This window comes from Rhea pennata, chromosome 3 (genome assembly GCF_028389875.1).
Source record: "Rhea pennata isolate bPtePen1 chromosome 3, bPtePen1.pri, whole genome shotgun sequence".
In the NCBI taxonomy this organism is placed as follows: Eukaryota; Metazoa; Chordata; class Aves; order Rheiformes; family Rheidae; genus Rhea; species Rhea pennata.
The window spans coordinates 104,153,404-104,174,128 of record NC_084665.1 but is presented as its reverse complement, the minus strand read 5'-3'; the positions used below and the strand labels follow the sequence as shown (position 1 = coordinate 104,174,128).

Sequence of the window (20,725 nt, the reverse complement as noted above, 5' to 3'; positions counted from 1 at the left end):
TAGAAATTGTTGATAATGGTTTTTTTTATATCCTCTGACTTAGATATTTTGGCCAAGTTTATTAAAACTCTACTTCATGCACATGTTTTTGTAAGAAACGCTTTACAGTTGTGAAATGCAATCAAAAAAAGGTAATATGTGCATAAGAGAATCTTGAGAGACTAATAGTTATTGTTCTCTTAAATATTTTAGAGCTGAAATAAGTAGACTTACAGTTGCTGTGAACAATTACTGAATACTTATATTCTAGAGAATGGCTCATGAAATAACTGCACGAGCTTTACTTTCTTTCACAAGGGATGCTTTCCATTTTTAAATTTTGGGTCGGTTCTGTTAATTTTTCCACCAAAAGACTTGTTTTGCAAAGCCTATATAGAATTTGAACTGAAATGGATTTAGATTTATTTAGATTTTCCAGTAACATTAGGGTTCTGTTAATGAATTACTGAAATAGTCCTGTCATTGGTCATCGTGTATGAGTTGACTGTAGAAGACTGAAGAACCCATGCTTAGGGTATAAAAAAGACAACCCAAAACATACCATTTCTATAAGTTGGGAAAATTGGATAAAAACGTGACTATAAAGTGAAATCCTATAAAACTGTGTAAGTTTCTCAGTGTGCAATTGCGGTTTAACAGATATCCATGAATTTTATTATGAATAAGGAGCTGTAAGTATATAGAATTAATCTATACATGGCATTATGACAGCTTGCTCTAGCAATCTCTAGGATTATGAACTCATAGTAAAGAAAATCTGTAGAGGTAGTCCACTGAAAAATGAAACAGAAAATAGTCTGACTTCTTTCCTGTGGCTTTTGATGCAAATGCAATTGTGGTAGTTCCCACCAGTCCTGCTGTAGGCTTCAGAAGTACTACAGTGCTCTTTTCTAGGAAGGATATATTCAAGAGGCTTGAACTCTGTGTAGAGTGAGTAGAAAGCCTTGGAGAGCAAAGGATATTAATATAATCAGTGATGAGCCTAGGCTGTCACTGGCACAAACAGGTGCAATACACGTGTGCTGGAGGACTTGCATTTGCTTGTGCTAAATGTAGATTTGGCCCCAAGCTTCTGAATCATCAAATAACATGTGAACTGTGTGGCTGCCTTGCTGCTTTTTGTCTTTGCTGTGTGACAGAGTTCTGACCCCTATATTTCATACAGCCCATGGCAAATAATAAATAGTTCTATCTTAACATAGACCCCCCTCTCGCCCCCCCTCCCCCCCCCCCCCAAAAAAAAAAGTTGATGAAAGCCAAAATGACTGCAAATATGTATCTGATTAGGACATTTGAAAGGCTGAAAGGGCTTTCAAATGACGATGAATCCTGTCATTTCTCTGTGACCCTCAGAGTCTGATCCCAGTTGCTATCACAGCGATGAAATTAATGCCTATTGTGTTTGTGCACATACTTCAGATCAGATGAGGACTAAATGTTTTTCATTTCTTGTGTGTGTTGTAGTTATGCTTGATATTTTGCATTGAATGGCAGTGAAGGAATGTTAAGGAAATCATCACTTGGACTGCTTCCTTAAGGATCATTTTCCATCTGAAAGATTTTGACAATTGAATAAAATCCATGTCAGAACTAATGTGCATGGATTTTGTTCAGTGCCTGTGTCAGCTCTCTTTCTTTACCCCCACCTCCTTTTGAATAGCAATTGTTGGAAGTAGTGCTTCCATTAAAGGCATTATGATATTATAATTTTCATGGTCATTACAGGACTCCGGAAGGGCCGTGAGAATCAGACGCTACTTCAGTGGTGTTTAGCAGAACTGTGATGTTTCTAATAATTATTTTAAAAAATGTATGAGGTAATTGTTAAACAATACAATGTGTTCTTTGGATTAGTATTGAATCTTGAACTGCTGTGTTTCAACAAGATTGAAAATTACCTAGGATTACAGCAAATTAAAACTTTAGTCAGACACTGTATTGGTGAACTTTTAACTATATCTTCCTGCAGAGCAAAATCCAGGCTGTGTTTAACGTCTTGGCTTCCTAAATCTGTGAGGAGAGTTAAGCAACTGAGGATTGGGATAGATGTTTAGTGACCTAGCCATCAGCCTGTTTATGTTAAAAGTGAGAGTTCAGGTTCTGTGCCCATCATTATTCTCAAGACAACAGCCTAGCTAGACTAAGTCATTTTTATTGCAGGCATTCTCCGTTACTCCTTTTGAAGGTGTTCCACCCAGCAGTGGGTAATTCAGGAAAGCCCTAAGACAGATGTGGGAAGTGAAGTAGGCAGCACAGGTCTAGTGGCAAAGCTGCAGTGTATGCACTTCAGAGAGGTGCTTCTGGTTGCCGTCGGTGAGACGGATTCTCGTTTCTTGGGAGAAGGCTGTACGCGCGTTGTTGCGTGACAGCCCAGCTTCACCAAAGCAGGGTGAAGGTTCACTTTCTAACTACTGTCTGTCCTCAGACCACCCCTCAAGGTGAGGAGCGATTTCATGAACAAGTGCTATAACTGACAAGTTAAAGGAGACAGCACTCCTCAGCCTTCTCCCGTTGTGTTTAGAAAGAAAGTACCAAATAACGGTGTCTTGTCAGGAGCCTGGTTTTATAAATGTGAGCGTGTGTTCTCTGAGCACTCGTTGCAGACTGGACACCTGACTGGGCAGATCAGGAGTGGGCCAGCACTGAGTTGGTACAGAAACCAAGCTAGAAAGCAAAGAGCTGAAGACAAGACAAACCTCCAAGGTTAAGTGGAAACATGAGCAGAGTTGAAGGGCTTGCATTTTGGTAGTCCCAAGTCCTTCAGTGAGTGCAGCTTGTAGGACATTTTGAAAACCATACTAATGGGTGACAGCTACTCTTGTTAGCATTTAACATAGCTTCACAAAAAGGCAATATTACTAAGATTGCAAATAACAGAGAACATCGTTAAGTTAATCTTTATTTTTGTGTGATAAACTTTTGAAAGAAGTCTTGCTTTTCATAATGAAATTTTTCCAGTACAATGCTAACTAAATGAAGGCAGTACGTTGTAGTTTCTGACGCTAAGGCAGTCTGGAAAGAATTTAGTATTATGACATTCTGCATTCACTATTGGTCCTCATTACCCCCTTCAAGCCAATATACAAAGTACCTCATAAATTAAGATTGAGATCTGTTAGTATTTTTAGAAATCAAGTATCAGTTACTACTGTTACTATTCGGATTAATAGATTAGAAGCTTTGTGTGGAGAGTTGCTTAGCATACATTTTTTTTTTAATTGGCAAGTCGCAACTGAATCTGAATTTTCTACTAGCCTTATTTAATACTGTCTGAAATTTAATACTAATATATGTAGCTATTTTTTAAATGTAAACATATATATCTAAGGCAATTCTAAAAAGTCAAGTATGTGTCAGGTGGGAGAAGCTACAGATGGAAGTGGTTGGTTTGAAAGCTCTTTTAAAATCTCATTCAAAGTATTTAGCTAGTAATTTCACGAGCTTGCAGTATTTTTTAAAAAAATCTGTTTAAATATATTAATTTGAATATATTAAGAATTATAGCATATTCAATTTTTAATATAACTTGTCTTAATTTCATATTATTTGCTGCATTCGAAAATGCAAATATTTATCACATTTTAAAAAATTACATATTTTTAATACTACATATAGTAGAAGGTTATTATACTTTTCTATTTTTGCATCTAGCTGTATTTTGGCATATACTAGGCCATGGAGTTCTACAGTGTTCCGCCTTGACCTTTTCTTACTATTACATAATAGATAACCACCTTAACATAAAGGTTATTAATTGAGAAGTTTTTTCCCCTTGGTGCTATACTGTCAGACTCTGTTCTTGCTAAAAGAAAAATCTAATCATAGTTAACATTTGACTCCAATTATTTCAAATTATTTATTTCAGGTTTACAAAGTATTATTCATTTTTCTCAGTTTCTTAGTCATATTAGATAAAGTAGACTCAGATGTCAACGATTTTGACATTACAATTATGAAAAAGCATAACTTTTCAGGAAAAAAAAATCTTTAATCATTGTTCTGTCAAATTGAATTTACGCTATGAAGATGTTTGGGATAAGAAAACAGGGCAATTACTTTCTTTTCTTCATTTCACTTTTGTCACATAGTATTTGTCTTCCCTGTTCCTGCTCAGTCTTCAGTGTAGAAGTAAGAAATCATGCGGCTCATGCTAGTGTAATTTTAAATTTAAAACTAGCTGCTAATGCTTTTGTGGAATCTTTGCATTGGAGCACATATCAAAATGCTAAGAGAAATAATTATTTTGGAAGACACTTAACCGTATTGTGGCATTTTCTATAAGATTTTCCTCTTGAACTTATGCAATGACATGAAAACCTTACCCTGTAGCATTTGCTAAAGCTGCTTAAGAACGTAATGGTACACATGTTTCTGTTATGTAAGCAAACATAGCACAAACTTCCAAGCAATCTGCAGATAGCGGGCTCATTCCCCATGGTGCGCAGATATATTGAGTGGTTCTAAATCAAAGGCTGATTCAGGTTTCCTGTGTTCCAGTCTGGAGCCAGATTTGTTGCAACTGGCTTGGCTATCTTTCTGGATATTCTCTTCTGTGTAATGGTATCCTTGCTTCTTCTTGAAAGTCCATAGGGCTCAAATTCTAAATAGTTGTTGAAAATGGTGTGTAGAGGCACTTTGCGATTATGGAGTAAGATTTTCCAAGTAGAGAACACAGAGGATTCCTAATCTCTTTCCCATGCATAGTGGCTCATTGATAACTTTGCAGCAGTTCGCTTTGTACTTGATAAAAACACGTGCAGGAGTATTGCAGATAAAAAATTTAGTCAACTCCTCCTTGGAGTCCTCGACATTTAGAAGCAAAGTTCCTATCACAAAGAAGTCTAGCTAGTGGAACACAGTAAAAAAGTCACTACTAGAAGGTTTCTTGCTTCTGCCTCATGTGAGGCATGCAAAGGGTAAGACTTTCAGAACGTGCTTAATGGACCAAGGTACTGTAGTTCATTTTTGGGACGTTATATCCCTTTCACTAAGAAAAAGTAACAAAGCAAATAAAAGTTGCATTGAGTGTGGGTCATTTTTCTTCCTCTTTGAGGGGAAATTACACAAATCTGTGAGAAACAATCTTCAGAAGTGCTAAAGGTTCACATAAGGGAGACAATATTACTCTTCTAGTGGAGCAAGTGGAATGCCTTCACTCTTGTGCTGGAAGGCATATTCAGATTTTGCACCTGAATACCAAATCTTCAGAGAACCTTTAGCTGAAATCTCTACTTATAAGTAGAACTCCTTTCACATGTGCTGTGTGTATTTCAAATATGTACAAATACTTGCTAAAAAATGTAATTACTGGCAATTTATGGTAAAAGTTATTTGTTTTTCTGTCACCAACCAGAAAACAGTTAAATTACATTTAAAGGTCTGCCAGATAGCTTTAAATACACAAATTTCTTCGTTGATGCCTTTCCTTCTTAGCTAGGTGCCCAAACTATACATATCCTTAATCAGAATCTAGAAGCAAAGCTCCTGAATGCACTAAGTATTTAATGTCTGCTGGTAGGACTGAAAACCTCAAAAAACAGCTGTGGCTATTATATATATAAAAAAAATGGCAATACCTCTCTTTAAACTCTGCTTTGGGATTTGTCTCTTCAGTTCTCCTTACATGCACCTAACTGCCACCCACTTTGAAAAAGACAGTTCAGGCATGTATTCCTAGAAAAGAGAATCCCATATTCATAAAGTACCCTCTAACTGCTGGAGCAGAGTGTTATGACAGGATAGGGTTTAGGATTCGCATGTGCTTGTAGTGCTTTTTGTAGACTAGCTGCTGGCAGCTTTGTTAAAAGCTGGCAGGCTGCAGGGCGCTGCCCTGCAGCAGCCCAGGTCCGTGTGGCCCCTTCCGCGGCGCTGAGCTCTCCCGGTGCGTGTGCGTGGGATGTCACGGAGTCCTGGTTCTGGAGTGTGTTCCCTGGTTAACTGCTGGAGTGCTTCTGTTGAATCTAGTCTGGGGGACACTAAGTAGTTTTAAGTAAGTGTAAACTAACTGAATTTGCCTGAATTTACTTGTTATTGTGACAATTTTCCCGTCTGTGATATTAGTCTATTTCTCAAATTAGTTATCCCAGATGTTATGAACATTTCCCCAGACTTTTTGCTCTGCCATATCCCCTTCTTGAAACACTAATCACCATCTGAATTATCTCCCGAATTAGAAGTTGCAAAAACATACACTCTGTGGGTAATATTAGACTTATGTGAATTAAGTTTTTTTATAATGTTCTGTTCTAAGTCTCCATTTAAAGCTTTGGGGAGGCCTAAAAAAAAGTTGAGTAATGCTGCAGTAGGGTTAAGTCCTCTGTGTACTGTCTGTGAAAGTTCCAGACAGCTAGGAATTGAAAACAAAAATAGTCCAGTTAAATGATACTGCTCATCTAGCAGCAAGTGTCTGTCTCCTCCTTTTTACAGGATTGCGGGCTTTTTGTTTTTTTTTAGAATTACTCTTATCTTACTGAGAGTATTCAGCATAACAAAATCCAGGAACTGTTTGTACTATTTAGCCTGTTGATACAACTAGATGTTCTAAGTGAATATCTTTTAGCTAACTTTTCTTTATGTTAAACTTAACCATAAGAAACATTTAGCTTTTGTTCTAAAGTAAGTGTACTAACTGCTATTGCTGTTGCTTAATTTCTTTCTGTAAACTTATGGTGGTGAAACTATCAATATTTTTCTTCAGATTGCTAGCAATAGAAATTATTTAATTCATTTCTATAGAAGAACTGTAATTCTAGAAAATTAGGCAATAATTTCCTCTTGCCTAGATACCTGAAAATCTGTATAATGCTCAAATAAAAAAGTAGTCAAATATGCACAGAATAGAATACTCTAAAGCTGTTTTTCTATTGACACTGACAGATACTACTTTATTACAACTGTTAATGTATATTTTCTTTAATTCTCCATTTCTTCTAAAATTTTCTTGATGCTGATTCTTCCAAGAGGAGCTTTCCCTTTGGATGTACTTTAGATTATGGAAGTGGATTGAGAAACTGCAGAGCCTTTGTAGTCAGTGTCAGAACTATACTTCTATATGTGGCAGCTAGTGCCATTGAATAAAACGGAACTGCTCATGTTTGTGTCAGACATCATTCTTGACATCAGATGATGTGATCTAGTCGTACATAACCAGCATATGTTCTAATACAGTCCCTTTACAGGGAGGAAATTGAATAACGATAACTTCTTACTCTGCTGTAAGAATGTTTCTTTTTTGAAGTTACCTGCTTTCCAGTTCAATCAAATGAAGGATTTTTGAACAATAATTTGAGTTACATATATAGAAATCTCAAGAGTTCCCCAGAACTCAACCTATTGGCGGTGGTTTCCTTCCCAGAACCCCAGTAAAATACAGAGCTGCAGAATATTTGACTGAACTGTCTGCTTCAATAAAATGGAATAATAAATAAAATATTCAATAAAATATTCAAAAAAATAAATAAAATATTCAATAAAATATTATAATTTCAAGGTTTGATATTGAGTCTGAGCAGCAAATTTTAAATTTGTGCCATTATATATTGAGCAAATGGTCTCTTTACTAACTAAATAAGTTATGAGATGTAGCAATAATACTACTGATTAAACCATTATGTAAAAACTGTATGTAATCTAAAGGTACTTTTAGGAAAAACAGTATTTAAAGGTAAACTTTTATTTGGTGATTTAGAGAAAAAACAGCTGAACTAAAACACGAACATTCTTTCTCCTTCTTTTCCATTCAGCCTTTCATCCTGGTGCATCACCTTGAGATTAAGTATTGCTTATCAAAAATTTAAGGATAGTAAGTTGATATAAAAGACTGTAATGCTCCTATTCAGTGATTCAGAGGACATTTCTGTTCTTACACTGTATGCAAATAAAGCCTCTGTCTCTTAAATCAGAATAAGAGTACTTCCCTATCTCAATTCTGTAAAGAAAAATAAACACTGTGAAGTGCTTGTAGTAGGGCACCGGAAAACCTGAGGGAAATTTGTCAGCATTGGAGTGTGAGGCTCCCAGTTTCTGTTCTTGAGCCAGCTGCTTGTCAAACAGGTTGTACAGACTCTGTGATATGAGGTACTTTCTTTATAAGCTCAAAGGACTGGTTGTGTCATCAAGCAGGTTTTTAGAAGAAGAGAAAATTTAAACTATTTCCTGCAAGACATCAGTAGCATTACAGTTTAAATACTGTTACAGCAAATCCTTTACCACAGCCACAATGCTGCAGAACTCAGTTTACACAGGTTATGTATTGACTTAAGAAGTCATATCTGGTAGTTGATTTTGAAGGCTTGCTGATGCAAACTCCATCCTTTTACCACAAAATTATTTCCAGACTCTTTAACAAAAAAAGGTACATATTTTTTTTTAATCTTTGAATAGCTTTTGTCCAAAAGAACATGCAATCCAAGTTATAAGTTAATTGTGAGGAAATGGCAAAACAGAGAATTGCACGTTTTGAGAACAGCACAGCTCAAAATACAAAGTTTGTAAGGTTGTTTTCAAGTGAAGCGTTGGTGTCTTGAATATTCTGCTTCTCTTTTCTACCTCCAGGAGAGGAAAGGAAAGTTCTCCTGCTATCACTGTACATTTGCTTTTATCCTTCTTTCAACTTGTTGCCTGTGTGCTTGAAACTGCCATTTTGTTTTTTAGTGTGTACAGATTTTTCTAAAAAAGAAATTGGGGATATCCACCTTATTTCTGTCAAATCTCATGTGGATTTTGAGTTATTCAAGTGTATTGCTTAGCTTTGTAAGCTACCATGTTAGCACAACTGTCATTGAATAAATTGAACTAGTAGAGGCTGAGGAAGTAGAGGCTGTTATGGATGCTGAAGCTAGTGTCACAAGATCACCCTGGAGCTAATTTGCATATCAACTTCAGCCTAATATATTATTAAATTCCTCCTTCAGGAGGAATTCCTGCCTGCGAATCAGAGCTACGTTTTTCCTTGGCACTCTGGGGTATGTGTCTTGCACATGCTGAGCATGCGAGTAGCCTGGTATATGGCATTCAAGGAAGCTGCATACCAGCCTTTCCACAGGCTCACTGTTTCTTTTCTAATTTGTTAGCATCCAAATTTCTGAGGCCTAGCTGAGTTTGACAGCGGTGCTATATAAATAGATGGCAAAGGCCCATATCAACAGTAATTGTATTACCTATTATTGTGAAATGGACTGTGAAACAACCAAAACATGGCTAAAAGCACAAATCTTTGTTCTCTAGCCAGGTTATGTTTGCAGTGTGTTTTCCCCCAATTTTCTGCTTAAGACTTCTGTTTTGACTTGCTGTTTTGCTCTTCCTTTTAGCTCGTTTTCTTTTCTTGACTTCATAGTGGGTAGGTTTTTTGTTTGTTTATTTTAATAAAACAGCACCTATTCCAATAAATAGGTTCCCATTGCTTCATTGTGACAGGTAGTACTTTAATCTCCTCAGTCTTTCAAATTAACACTTTGGTAGGATGTCTGTACACTGTTGTGTTTGTAGAGCTATGCATAAAATGTTTGAAATGCTGTGATGTTAGCATCTTCCTGAAATTGAAAATTCCATCCCAACCAAATCTTGCAACACTTGCGTGTTCCTGGCTGGCTAGGATCCTCTAGGTGGAAAGGGCGTCCCCTCTGGTTCTTTCCAGACTGCTAGAACTGATGAAGATTTTCCTTCTGATGAAGAAGGGTCTCCTAACTACGCTGAGCTCTTAAAAGGGGCAGTCTGAGACTGTGGACACTGTTTCTTCTGTACTGTCCTTGATAAGTCACTCAAGTGCTTGCCTTCGCCATGGTCCTTAGATCTCTTCAGTACTAACAGACTGAAAGGGAGTCAGTTGCTGTTACACGATCTGTTGTGGCAGAGAATTCTGCTATAAGCAGCAGCAGCAAGTCAAAGTTTTCTGGCCACCTTGAAAACAGTATTGCATCACTTCCTTCTGCAGCTATTAACATTACATGTCTGGTTCACCTAAAAGCCTTAAATTGCCAGAAACTGCAGGCATGTACTGAGGGGATTCTTCCCTTGCTTATCCATAAGCTGAGCAATTCTTCAAACATCATATTTATCCTTGTCACAAGTATTCTTAATGTACTATAGCTAAATATCGCTTTTGATAAGTGGAGAATCACACATTTGTTTGGGTATCTGCAGTTGCTGATGTTAGTATGTTTGAAGAACAGTTTTTACGAGTTGCTTTTTAAATCGGTATCCTGGAGCTGAGCTAAGGAGAAGGAGTGACATTTCTGCAGGACCCAAGTGTTCAAACTCTTAGCCCTCTGTTGTGTAAGGTCTATGAAAATTTCCGGAAATGCAACACTAAAACCAAAATGCCTCATTCTTGGGAGGAAAGCTTCATGGCTGAGCACAGAGTACCTATCTCTTCTGGTTCTGTAATATCTTGCAACTGAAATCTGAATAAACCTCTAGAGAATGAAGATAGGAAGTTGCCACTTTTGTTATAATAATAGTGGTATGATACAGTTTCTAGCTCTCAGTTCCTAGCAGTGAATATCTAACATTTGAATAGTTCATTAAAGGCAAAAGAACAGCTGTATAAGTCTTTTGTTGAAATTACTGAAATAGGCAGTGCTGAAATGAATGATGCTGTAGTTAAAGCTGTTACATTCTCTTAGACTGAGCTATCTTGTCCTCAAAACGATGCTAAAGGATTATTGTCTTTGTGGATGAAGAAGGAACAAAACAAACGTTCAGATTTTCTCACCTCTTCCTTCACTTTGAAGTAAAATTTCCTTTCTATCTTTAATGAGAACTCATTAGGAATAGATCTTTCTGGTTTTGTATAACAGCGTGGCTGCATGTTTTATCATGAATAAAAAATTAAAAAATTTTGGTGCAGTACCTGTAGAGATATTTTTGGCAAGCTCCTTTAGTAGCGCTTACGTATCGTGCACAGAATTCTACTTCTGTAGAACACTGAGAAAGTACTTTTCTGGGATAAAAAAGTAACTACCTTAATTGTTAGTTGAAATAAAAGGCAGGAGAGATTTACTGTTATGTTTTGCAGACAATCATACATGCTTTTTTTTTTTTTTTTTTTTTTAAGGGAATCATTCTTTAAATTTGTTTTTACTAATGCAGTAGGCACAAGTGAATGCTCTGGACTGTAGATATGATTACACCAAGATTTTTAACTTTAATATTAGGTAGGAATTAGAAATTAAAATTGTAAATTTATCTCTTTCAAACCCTGTTTTTCTTGTGTAGGATATTACAATGTCAAATGCAGGTCTGTTTTCCTCTGGTTCTTATTTTCTTACCTTTCCTAAAAGCATAGATAGCAATCAATACTTTCTGTACAGTTTTAATGATCTGTTGTACTGGGCTGTTTTCCTTTCTCTAAAATGATACTGGCCAGAAACTGCATAGTAGAGTCACTTACCTGAGATTAAAGAAAACATCATTTACAGACCTACAGAGTATAACTACTAGAAAAATATATCTTGAAAAATCAAGCTTTAACTCCGTGAGTATAGGAAGATTGTTTTTCACTTCAGTGGCATTTCTGTAACTGAACTGCAAAATCATATCCTTTGACTGCTGCTTTGCAGTTAGTAGAATGTGGTATCTGGGGCATCAGCGGTAAGGTTATAAATTTTTACTGAACTTCAATGAGAAAAGTACTCATATAGCTTTTCAAAATCTTGCTGGAATTTCTTGGAAACTGCTTAGAATGTACTTATCAACTGTCTTGTCACAAATAATTTTAGTTAAAACTTTCTGGTTTTGGAAAAAAAATCAAGTAATATTTTCTTCAGTATAAATTGGATGATCTCCCATTCACATATTTACTGAAAATTTCAATTTGTCAATACCTATTTTCTTGTCTTGAATACAAACTTTGACAATGCGGTTCTGTTCCCTAAGAGGGAACAGTGTGAGTGTAAAACATGTGGCTTTTTTGTTGTTTTGCACAACATAACAGTGTAAAAAGTTATCCATTTAGTATAGCACCTAAACTAAGGGGTTGGCAGATTTTTCAGAGAGGTGCTGATAGGGACATTCGCTAAGGATCAGTATGAGACTTAGCATAGTAAACTATTTAAATCAAGACCTGGTAATTAATTATAAATGTTTTCCTGACTAAAATCTGTATATGGTTCAGACTGGGAGTGTGATAAGTGGGTAAGATTTCCAAAATAACTTTCTTTTTTGGTTTCAGTGAATTGAGTCATCTCAAAGGAGGTGTGTTTAACACAGCTAACTCCTAGAAACAAGGAATACAGCGTGTTAGTATTGGGGAAGTGGGGGGAATGCTGCCTGGAAAGGGAAAACTAAGCTGAAATAGCTAAAGGAAGTATTCAACAGTTAGTTTTTATAGATAATTAGGATGCTCCATGAATTCTTCAGTTCGCAATGGAAATGTTTTAATTCACATTTTCATTGTACTTTTGAAATAAAACCTAATTGAATTAATCCACTTTAAAAGCTGATTTGGATTACTGCTTCTGAATCCTGCTTTGCAATTATGCTCTCAGAAGGTTATTTCACTAGTAGACGATTACTTCTGTAGGGGGGAGAATTGCAAGATTATAAAGAATGCTCTAATGTGATGGAGAAAAGCATGACAAAAGCTGCTGTCAGGAAGCTGAAGGCCATTTTAATGACCCTCCCAAAACACGTATGTTTCTGTTCTTGACAATTAAAATTGTGGCAAGTGGTTGAGATACTATTCTTGATCTAATCCAGGAAAATTTAATTTCAGATTTAACTAAGCTAATAATGATTGTCTGGCTAAAGTGTATCTTGCACATTAAATGCATGAAGTTAAATGATGTTTTTATGTGTCTCATGGTCTCTTTTAATTGCATTAATGTAAGTATCTTGTGGGTACAGGTCTACTTCCATGGATCCAGTTATAGGACTTGGACAGAACAGAATTACTTACGCCCTAATTAATATTTACTACCTTGTTGATAAGTAGATTGTGTGCATGATGGGTGCGGATATAGTGATAGAGTGTTTTTTTTATTGATGGTTGGCAGCTTTCCTGATAAATAGCTATTTACCTTGTTGAATCCCATTACTGAATATTGCAATGAGTGTAAATAATAAAGTAATACTACGTTTCTTTTTTTAGGTAATAATCTATGGGGATTTGCCAAAAAATAAAGAAAATGTAATATATTTATCAAATCATCAGTGTACAGGTCTGTATTTTTTTTTTTTTTTTTTTTTTTGCTTATACACTTACAGATTAAAAACCAGCTTTGATTATGGATATTTCAGCCCACTCCACGGTTATGAACTAAGAGGGGAAATAGCTGCTATGTTTTAGGTTCATCTCTGTAATAATTATTTAATAGGAGTTTGGTTTTGGCTATTTTTTTTTACCGCATTTGTAGTGAAATGCATGTTAAATGCCAAAAGACTAGAAATGTTAGAGCTTTGTCTGTATGAGTCAAAGCTAAGAATGCTTAAAAATCTTTTTATTGTTAACAGAAATGTAGTACCTACAGCTGTAGTAGTCAGATGTGGTCAAGATCATTGTAATGTTTTGTAACGACTTATTTTTTAAATGTGATAATGTTTGTTTAGGACTTGTGCTAGGTCAGTGAGTACAGAGAGACCCAAATATGATACATATGTCTGAAAGCATTCATAAAGATTGGACCTATTTCTGTAGTGTGTCTTACCATCAGCTTTCAGTACTGCAGGTAGACTTGGCTCCTTTTGTACCAAATGCAAGCTCTAAAGAACTTCTGGATTTAGTCAAGACTTACCTATCTTTCCCATCTCCATATTTAGCTAAAGTTCAGAACAACATTTGAAATTACTTCCCCTTCTTAAATATCTGTTGTTCCTTAAATTTCTGTGATTTTTACTGAAAGCCTACACCACCGAGAATCATACTTGTGACTGGATTGAATTTAATGAATTTAATCTACTGCAATTTTTGAAGGAATAGAGGAAGAGGTATTTTATGTAACAATCTCGATTCTGAAGGCTTTATGTAGAGAATAAGTAATGGTTTTCTGTGCCTTTTCTCAACTGAGTTCAGTGTAAAAAAAATACACAAAAAACTTTGATGGTAAATGATGGCTAAGGAACTTGCAAAAATAAATAGTAAATATTTAGCTGTGCAGTGTTTTTTGGCGGGGGGGAGGGGGGGGGGCTGATGATGCAACATCTTGATCCAAAAAAGTGGGCAAGAATAGGAGCTCTCTGTGTTAATTTGAACCAGAAGATGGATGGGGGGGGGGGGAGAGAGAGAGAGAAGAAAAACTCTCCACAACAGAGTTCCTGTGCTACACTCATAAAGTTAGTTGACATTACCTATAGTTCATACTGGCGGCGACTCTTAAACCAGATAGTGTCTCCAAAGTGTCCCAATTAGGCTGAAGGTAGCCTGCCAGTGTGCGGGAAGACTAGGCAAATGCAGCAGCCAGGCCTGTCTGGTAGGTGTAATTTCCATTTGTAGGATTTCAAAGGCACCTCTCGCTCTCCATTAACTCCACAGGGAACATTGTAATTTACCTTAAGGGCATTTCACCAGGTGCCTGAAATTAATTATGAGTTAGACTGTGGATAGGTCTTTCCAAAGTGAAGGAAATTAGTGGCAGTCTCTATGGACTGGTTGATTATGTACCCAGATGAAACTTTTAATACATCAAGCAAACTGGAAACCAGATTCTGTGATATTTAACTTGTTAAAATGAGATTATCCCTGTGAGCTGTCATTCCACATTTTGTGTTATTTGAGGAAGCATTGACAGGAAAATAAATACTGAAGCACCATTTTAACAAAATGTAAAACTTCCATGATGCCTTGCTGAGTTAAGAATGACTGTTTCAAACATCTCATGCAAAATTTCAGCAATAAAATAAAGTGAAGCAGTATTTAAAGCTGCGTTAAAATGCTTTGGCTTTTGGAATTTAATGTATCTAATTAGACATGAGCAATGTACACAGAGAAAAGTGTAATCATTTAGTATGCCCATATAAAGAATAGCAAGGTTGGAAACAAAATAACGTCTTTTAAAATCTGTCCTATAGGTTCCTTGTGGTTCCTAAAGCTTTTAATGGGAAAGCTAGTATTTCAGCATTTAAAATTGTGACTAAATAGGAGTTATTTGTATAAAGAAATTGGCAAAGTACTAATCAATTTGATTTAGGAAGGTTCTTTTCCTTTGTTTTTCCTTTTACTCTTGCACGTTCTTGGCAATCGGTTTGTCAGTTTACTGAGTCTCTTCTAGCATTGCCCTAATGAGCTTTCCATCAGATCTTTCCATTCAGAAGCCTTTAGTGATATTTGTATGTACAAAATGTGTTTTTTATTTTATTTGTGGCAGTTGAAAACTGGTTTAACTAAACATTTTGGGCTTTTGTCTTTGCAGTTGATTGGATTATTGCAGACATGTTGGCAATTAGACAGAATGCTCTTGGGCACGTCCGGTACGTTTTGAAAGATGGGTTAAAATGGCTTCCATTGTATGGGTGGTATTTTTCACAGGTAAGTCTGTCTGGTTTTTTCTAACTGTTTGCATGTCATGTATATATAATTATAAATGCAAGGAAAGTATATAAATATTTTCAAGATATAGTTCTGAAATGAAACTTGTTTACTTCCACATGAAAACTGCTTGTTTCACTCAGTGTAATTAGATGCATATTTTTAAGTTGAGAGACACTTATTGAAGAATCAGTTTACTTTTCTAAAGTAGTAATTTATTTGAGCAGAATGTCTATTACTAGAATTGGAACTGCAGAATCTATGTTAAAAGCCATTTTAGAATATTCTAATACTTCATTCTTTTTAGAGTTCAAGTGGCCCCTTTTAGAGGAAAGGATAACCAGACCTTTTTCCCTGTGTATTTTTTTTTTTTTTTTTTTGGTCACACTATAAACTAGGAATAGATTCACACTGCTCTAGTGCACTTCTTAATTTTTCAGTTAGTACTTTTTAGCACAAAATAAAAAGAGGAAAATTGGACCTTAGTGTGGAGGAGAAGCAGTAGAATCCCAGTCTCCACAAAAGTGCTGATGATTTTGCTTTGGACTTCAATTAAACCAGAACGCTGTAAACCTAAATGGGTCTAATCATATTCCTATTGCTACCTTTTGCTTTCTCTTCTTTCTGCGTTATGCTCCTCTTGCTCCTTGTAGTCTGAGAGCACAACCTGACGTGACTCAGAATTATACAATTACAGAAGAAACAGTGGGCCATGTTCATTGTACAGGCGATGTACTGGGTGGATGTGATCTTTGATCCCCTGGTGATGGTGGAGAGCAGTGTAAATGACATGTATTTATTACCTCTCTAAAATCCTCTCTGAATTTGTCAAACCTATTCTTTGCTTTCTCTTCAAGCAGGACTGCTTCTATACACAAATGATTTTAGATGTGTAAATGGAATGTTTTCGTGACTATTGGTATATCTTGTCAGGTGATCAGAAATGGCTTCACAGTATTTATCTCAAGATTTACGTAGATCCTTGGTTATTAGAGTAGAAATAGATTAAGTTTTTGGTAACTATTTCAAAGTGCCTGTTTGATAAGATTCTTTTCCTTTAGCTTCTGTCCTTGGTTTTCACCTGTTCCCTGAATTTTGTTGTTTTCTAGAACAAAAAGACCTTCCTGCCTCCCCAACAAAAAAACCTTAAAAATTATTTCTTGTGGACTCAAAGTTTGACTGAATTGGCTTTCAGCCCTATCAAGGAGGATGGGGGATATTGGGAGGAAAACTACACAGAGTATGATCGGAACTATATATTAATATGTAAAATATGTGAAACTTATCTCTTCTTATTCAGAGTAGATCTAAAGTGGAACCACAGCCCTGAGTTAGGTCCACAAATTCCTTTGAGTCATATGGTAAGAATTAACAGCCCAGCCTTGTAGTTTTATTATTGACTTGAGATGAACTTATTGCAGTCTTACATCAGAAAAAGAGGCTGTAACTCTCCCTCCACCACGGCTACATGTTCCTCTATCTCACCACTTGCGCTCTTACAGCCACAAGACAAGGTAGATTAGCTGATTGCTAGGACCAGCAAAAGAGGGAAGAAGTTTGGGCATAAGATCCCTGGTGAGAAGGGTGAAGGAGACAAGATAGCCCTATTCTTGCAGTAGACTACAACTATATTATTTGACTTTGAAACTGCGCTTTACAAATGGGATTCCAAGAAGCTAACCTAAGTTAGATTACATTCGGAGAGCTTGGAGGTGGTTTGTCACACATCTATGAGCTGTCTAATTCAATATGCTAAAAAATAGGAAGTGCCATAAATAATGGCCTTTCCCTGCAATGAGATTTTGCTTTTTAGCTTGAAAATACATGCCTAAATTGAATTGAGGTGCAGAGCTTTGAGTGGTCTCACTTAAACTGTCCACCTCTAGGGAGTGAAGCGTCTCACTTTTATTTTAAACGATAGGTGTACAGGTGTTCTGTACAGTATGGAAGTGGGTAGAGTGTTCTCCAGGATACTGGGAGATCCAGATTCAATGTGAATTTCAGCCTGAGGGTTGAAAATGTTTACCATCTTTTGAGAGAGTGTCCTAGCCAGCAGGCAATAAAACTAGGCTGGTGTATGGGTGCTTGCCATCCTTTCTTCTGAAACTGCAACATTATCTCCTGGATTTAGAAAGGAATGTGCCATAGAGAAAATGAGAAAACCACTGATGCTCTCTTTGTTTCTTGGTGGGTGATTGCTCTCTCAGTCCCCTAAGTAAGTACAGAGTGCGAACCTTGCCATACCTCAGTGAGTGTGTCCATTAGGGAGCAATGGACTTTTCTCTTCTGTTGTCTAATGCCCCATTAATGACTGTTTCTCTACATTTGTCTTCCACAAAAGAGAAGGTGACCAGTGTGATGCTTGGAAATAATCTTGCTGTTTTTCCTTGCCTGTAGTCATTAAATTGGTGGTACTTTAAGTCTTCTTTAATTAAAATACAGACAGGATATCTATTCCATCCGCTATCGCTAGGTGTCCAAAATTATTTTTTTCAAGATTTTGGAAAATTACTATTGCTATCTGGAATATCCGGTGCTTAGTTTCCTGCCTGCTAAATTGACTGTTAAAAGAAGGTTCCTGTGGAAATTAATCTGAATGTAGGCTATGTTTTAAAATGAAATGCATTTGTTAAATAAGACCTGTTCAGCTTTGGGTTCCTGAAAACGTAATACTGCTATAGGAAGTAGTGGAGAATAAATATGAAAACGAATGAATGAATATATAAATATATATGTGTGTGTGTGTGTGTGTGTGAGTGAATAATTCAGTGACACAAATGAAAGGCAACTTACTGACAATGGTGATGTGTATGTGCTTAAATTACCGAGACGGGATGCAGCAGGGCTGTAGCGCAAGCTAATAGGTATTTTTATTGTTTTTATCACACCAAACAGTGCAAAAACATAAAACACTTCCTGCCCTTCCTGTTGATGTTCTGTCAGTGATGTCACTTACACTCCACTAAAAGTTTCCAGTGCCACGTAATTACGGCATGCTCACGGAATTCATATTCCCTGCCTCAGGTAAACATCCTGTTTGGAAATAAACGTAGTCTGGATGTCCAGGAGAGCGAAATTCAGGCACAAAGGAAGTATATTTGTAAACATAATCCATTGTTGACTAAGAGAGAGGCTTTTAAAGTACAACGGAAAAAATGTAAAAACTTAAAAACAATACTTCCAGAAATCTGTTTTGAAAAGCATTCATATATTTGATCTCTTACTGAAAAGGAAATGCAGTACAAATTTGGGAATTTGAGCTATATACAGTTGCATAACTAACATTTTTCTTTGGAAGCAGCTCTCTAATGGTAAAAAGGAAAAGAGCCACTTGAATTAACCTATTATGTTCCAGATTTATTAGCCAAAAATATTTCTCTTCATAAAACTGGCTGTATTATTTTTGGGTGGACCTGAATTTTGTTTTGCCCTATCTTTCTCTACCAAAGTGCCACTAGCTCCTATTGATCTTATACCACCTGGTGAGGCTGTGACATAATTTTGGAAAATATTTTTGATATCCCAAACTTTGCTTGACTTTTTAATGTAGGAAATCTATCTATGTGTTTTCAGTTATTCAGCTTCAGCTTGCGTACCCTTTTGGTTGTTGCTGAATTTTAGCCAATTATTTAGCTAATGTGGCATCTTTCCCCTCTTTAGCTTTGCATTCCTGTGCGTTTTGGGAGCTGACATTATATATTTGGTTTTTATACAGTGACTGGTGATCTTTTAACACACACTGTCTGTTCTTGTGTTAAGTGTCAGTTTTCCTGTTTGCTTGAGAAGTAGAGGTCTTTTTCTAAGCTTAAAGCCTGAGGTGGAGACACCAAAACTGTCTGTGGTGTCATGCTGTCCCCAAGTAAACTGTACAACGCTAACTGTGATTCCCCATGTTCATGGATGAAAAAAGGAAAAGGTGGTTCAGCACCTTCCCAGTTTGCTGCAGCTGTTTGGTAAATAAAGGGTGATCAAATTCAAAGCTTGGCCTAGTTGAGTATGCACAAAATGATGGCTTACAAATTATATCAAGTCTTGTATAGAAGATATTATTTTCCATACTAAACTAATTTTGACCTTTCTGGAGGCAGCTGTGATGAGTGTCACTTTGCAGAGTAAAATTTCTACTTCCCTTTAATGGTGTCAGATCTTAAAACCAGCCTTACTTGTGAAGTACATAGATAATGTGCAGCTGTTTGCTGCACGGCTGTTGCAAGCTTTTTCTGCTCATGCTGTTATCTACCCAGGACTGGTAAATGCATGTGATGGTGCTGATACGATGCACCAGCTTACCAAGGCCAAGCTAGATGGATTGGGGGGTTCTTTCTCCACTCACTTTTTGTCCTTGCCAGCCATAACTGCCCAGCTGAGCACCGCAGCTGGCTCCTTCACCTTAGAAGGGAATCGTAGGCAGAGTATTAAGGGAGACTATTTAATGTACCATTGGCTTCGTGTTTCTTTTCACTGCAGCTTCTGGAGAACAACTTAAAAATTATGTCAAATACATTAGCTAAGCATCTACATGACCATCTTTCCACCCAGTAAAAGGGAAGGAGAGAAAAGATAGTACGTAGCTCCTTTTTCATCTGCCTTCTTCTGTGAAACTTAGTTCCCGTGCATACCGAGCGAATGAGGTACTATCTCTCTTCATGCACGTGCATGCACTGTAACACCCATGTTTCTATAATGTACTGTATCTTTTCCGAAGATAAGAGTGAGTACTGGTTTTAATGTTGTCAGTTTTCCGTTTAAAGCATATAAAATCACAAATGGACAGAAATTATCTGACCAACCTAATGCTATAACAGGACGGAGGGGCAGAAAAGAGTATTACTGGAAATAAGTTAGGGAATCCCTGAAAATGAGGACCTTTAAAAGGGAAATTCTGTTATTTGGAAGCTGTGGGGTTTTTTTCTTTACTGTTTTCAGAGTTCATTGTGTCAGTACTTCATCTTGTTCATCAGAATGTTTATCCCATTGCAAGTACACTGCAGATGAAACAAAGTGATGGAAGAAAGATCTATGATAAGGCAAATTTTATTTCTTTATAAAGAAATGTGTACTTTGCCATAATACTTCTATGAGATTTTTGTGATTAAATTGTGTGGAACAATGTATAAAATGAGTCTTTCCAGAAAATGATTCAATTTTTGTAGTATTTTTCAACAGAAGTCGTATGAAATCTTTTACCTTCTAAAGGGTTTATGTTTCTGTATCTTGGTATTTAACTTCTCTATATTAAATATTTGATTATTTAAAAAAGTGTAT

At 36.4% G+C, this 20,725-nt stretch overlaps 1 protein-coding gene across 1 annotated transcript in view; it reads left to right on the top strand.

The window, feature by feature from the left end:
- AGPAT5 (1-acylglycerol-3-phosphate O-acyltransferase 5) overlaps positions 1–20,725 on the top strand; it is a 61,480-nt gene that overhangs the window by 3,104 nt on the left and 37,651 nt on the right. Inside the window, exons 2-3 of the mRNA XM_062572963.1 lie at positions 13,088–13,157; positions 15,345–15,460. Coding sequence (XP_062428947.1) covers positions 13,088–13,157; positions 15,345–15,460 — 186 coding nt within the window. The remainder of the gene's footprint in view (positions 1–13,087; positions 13,158–15,344; positions 15,461–20,725) is intronic.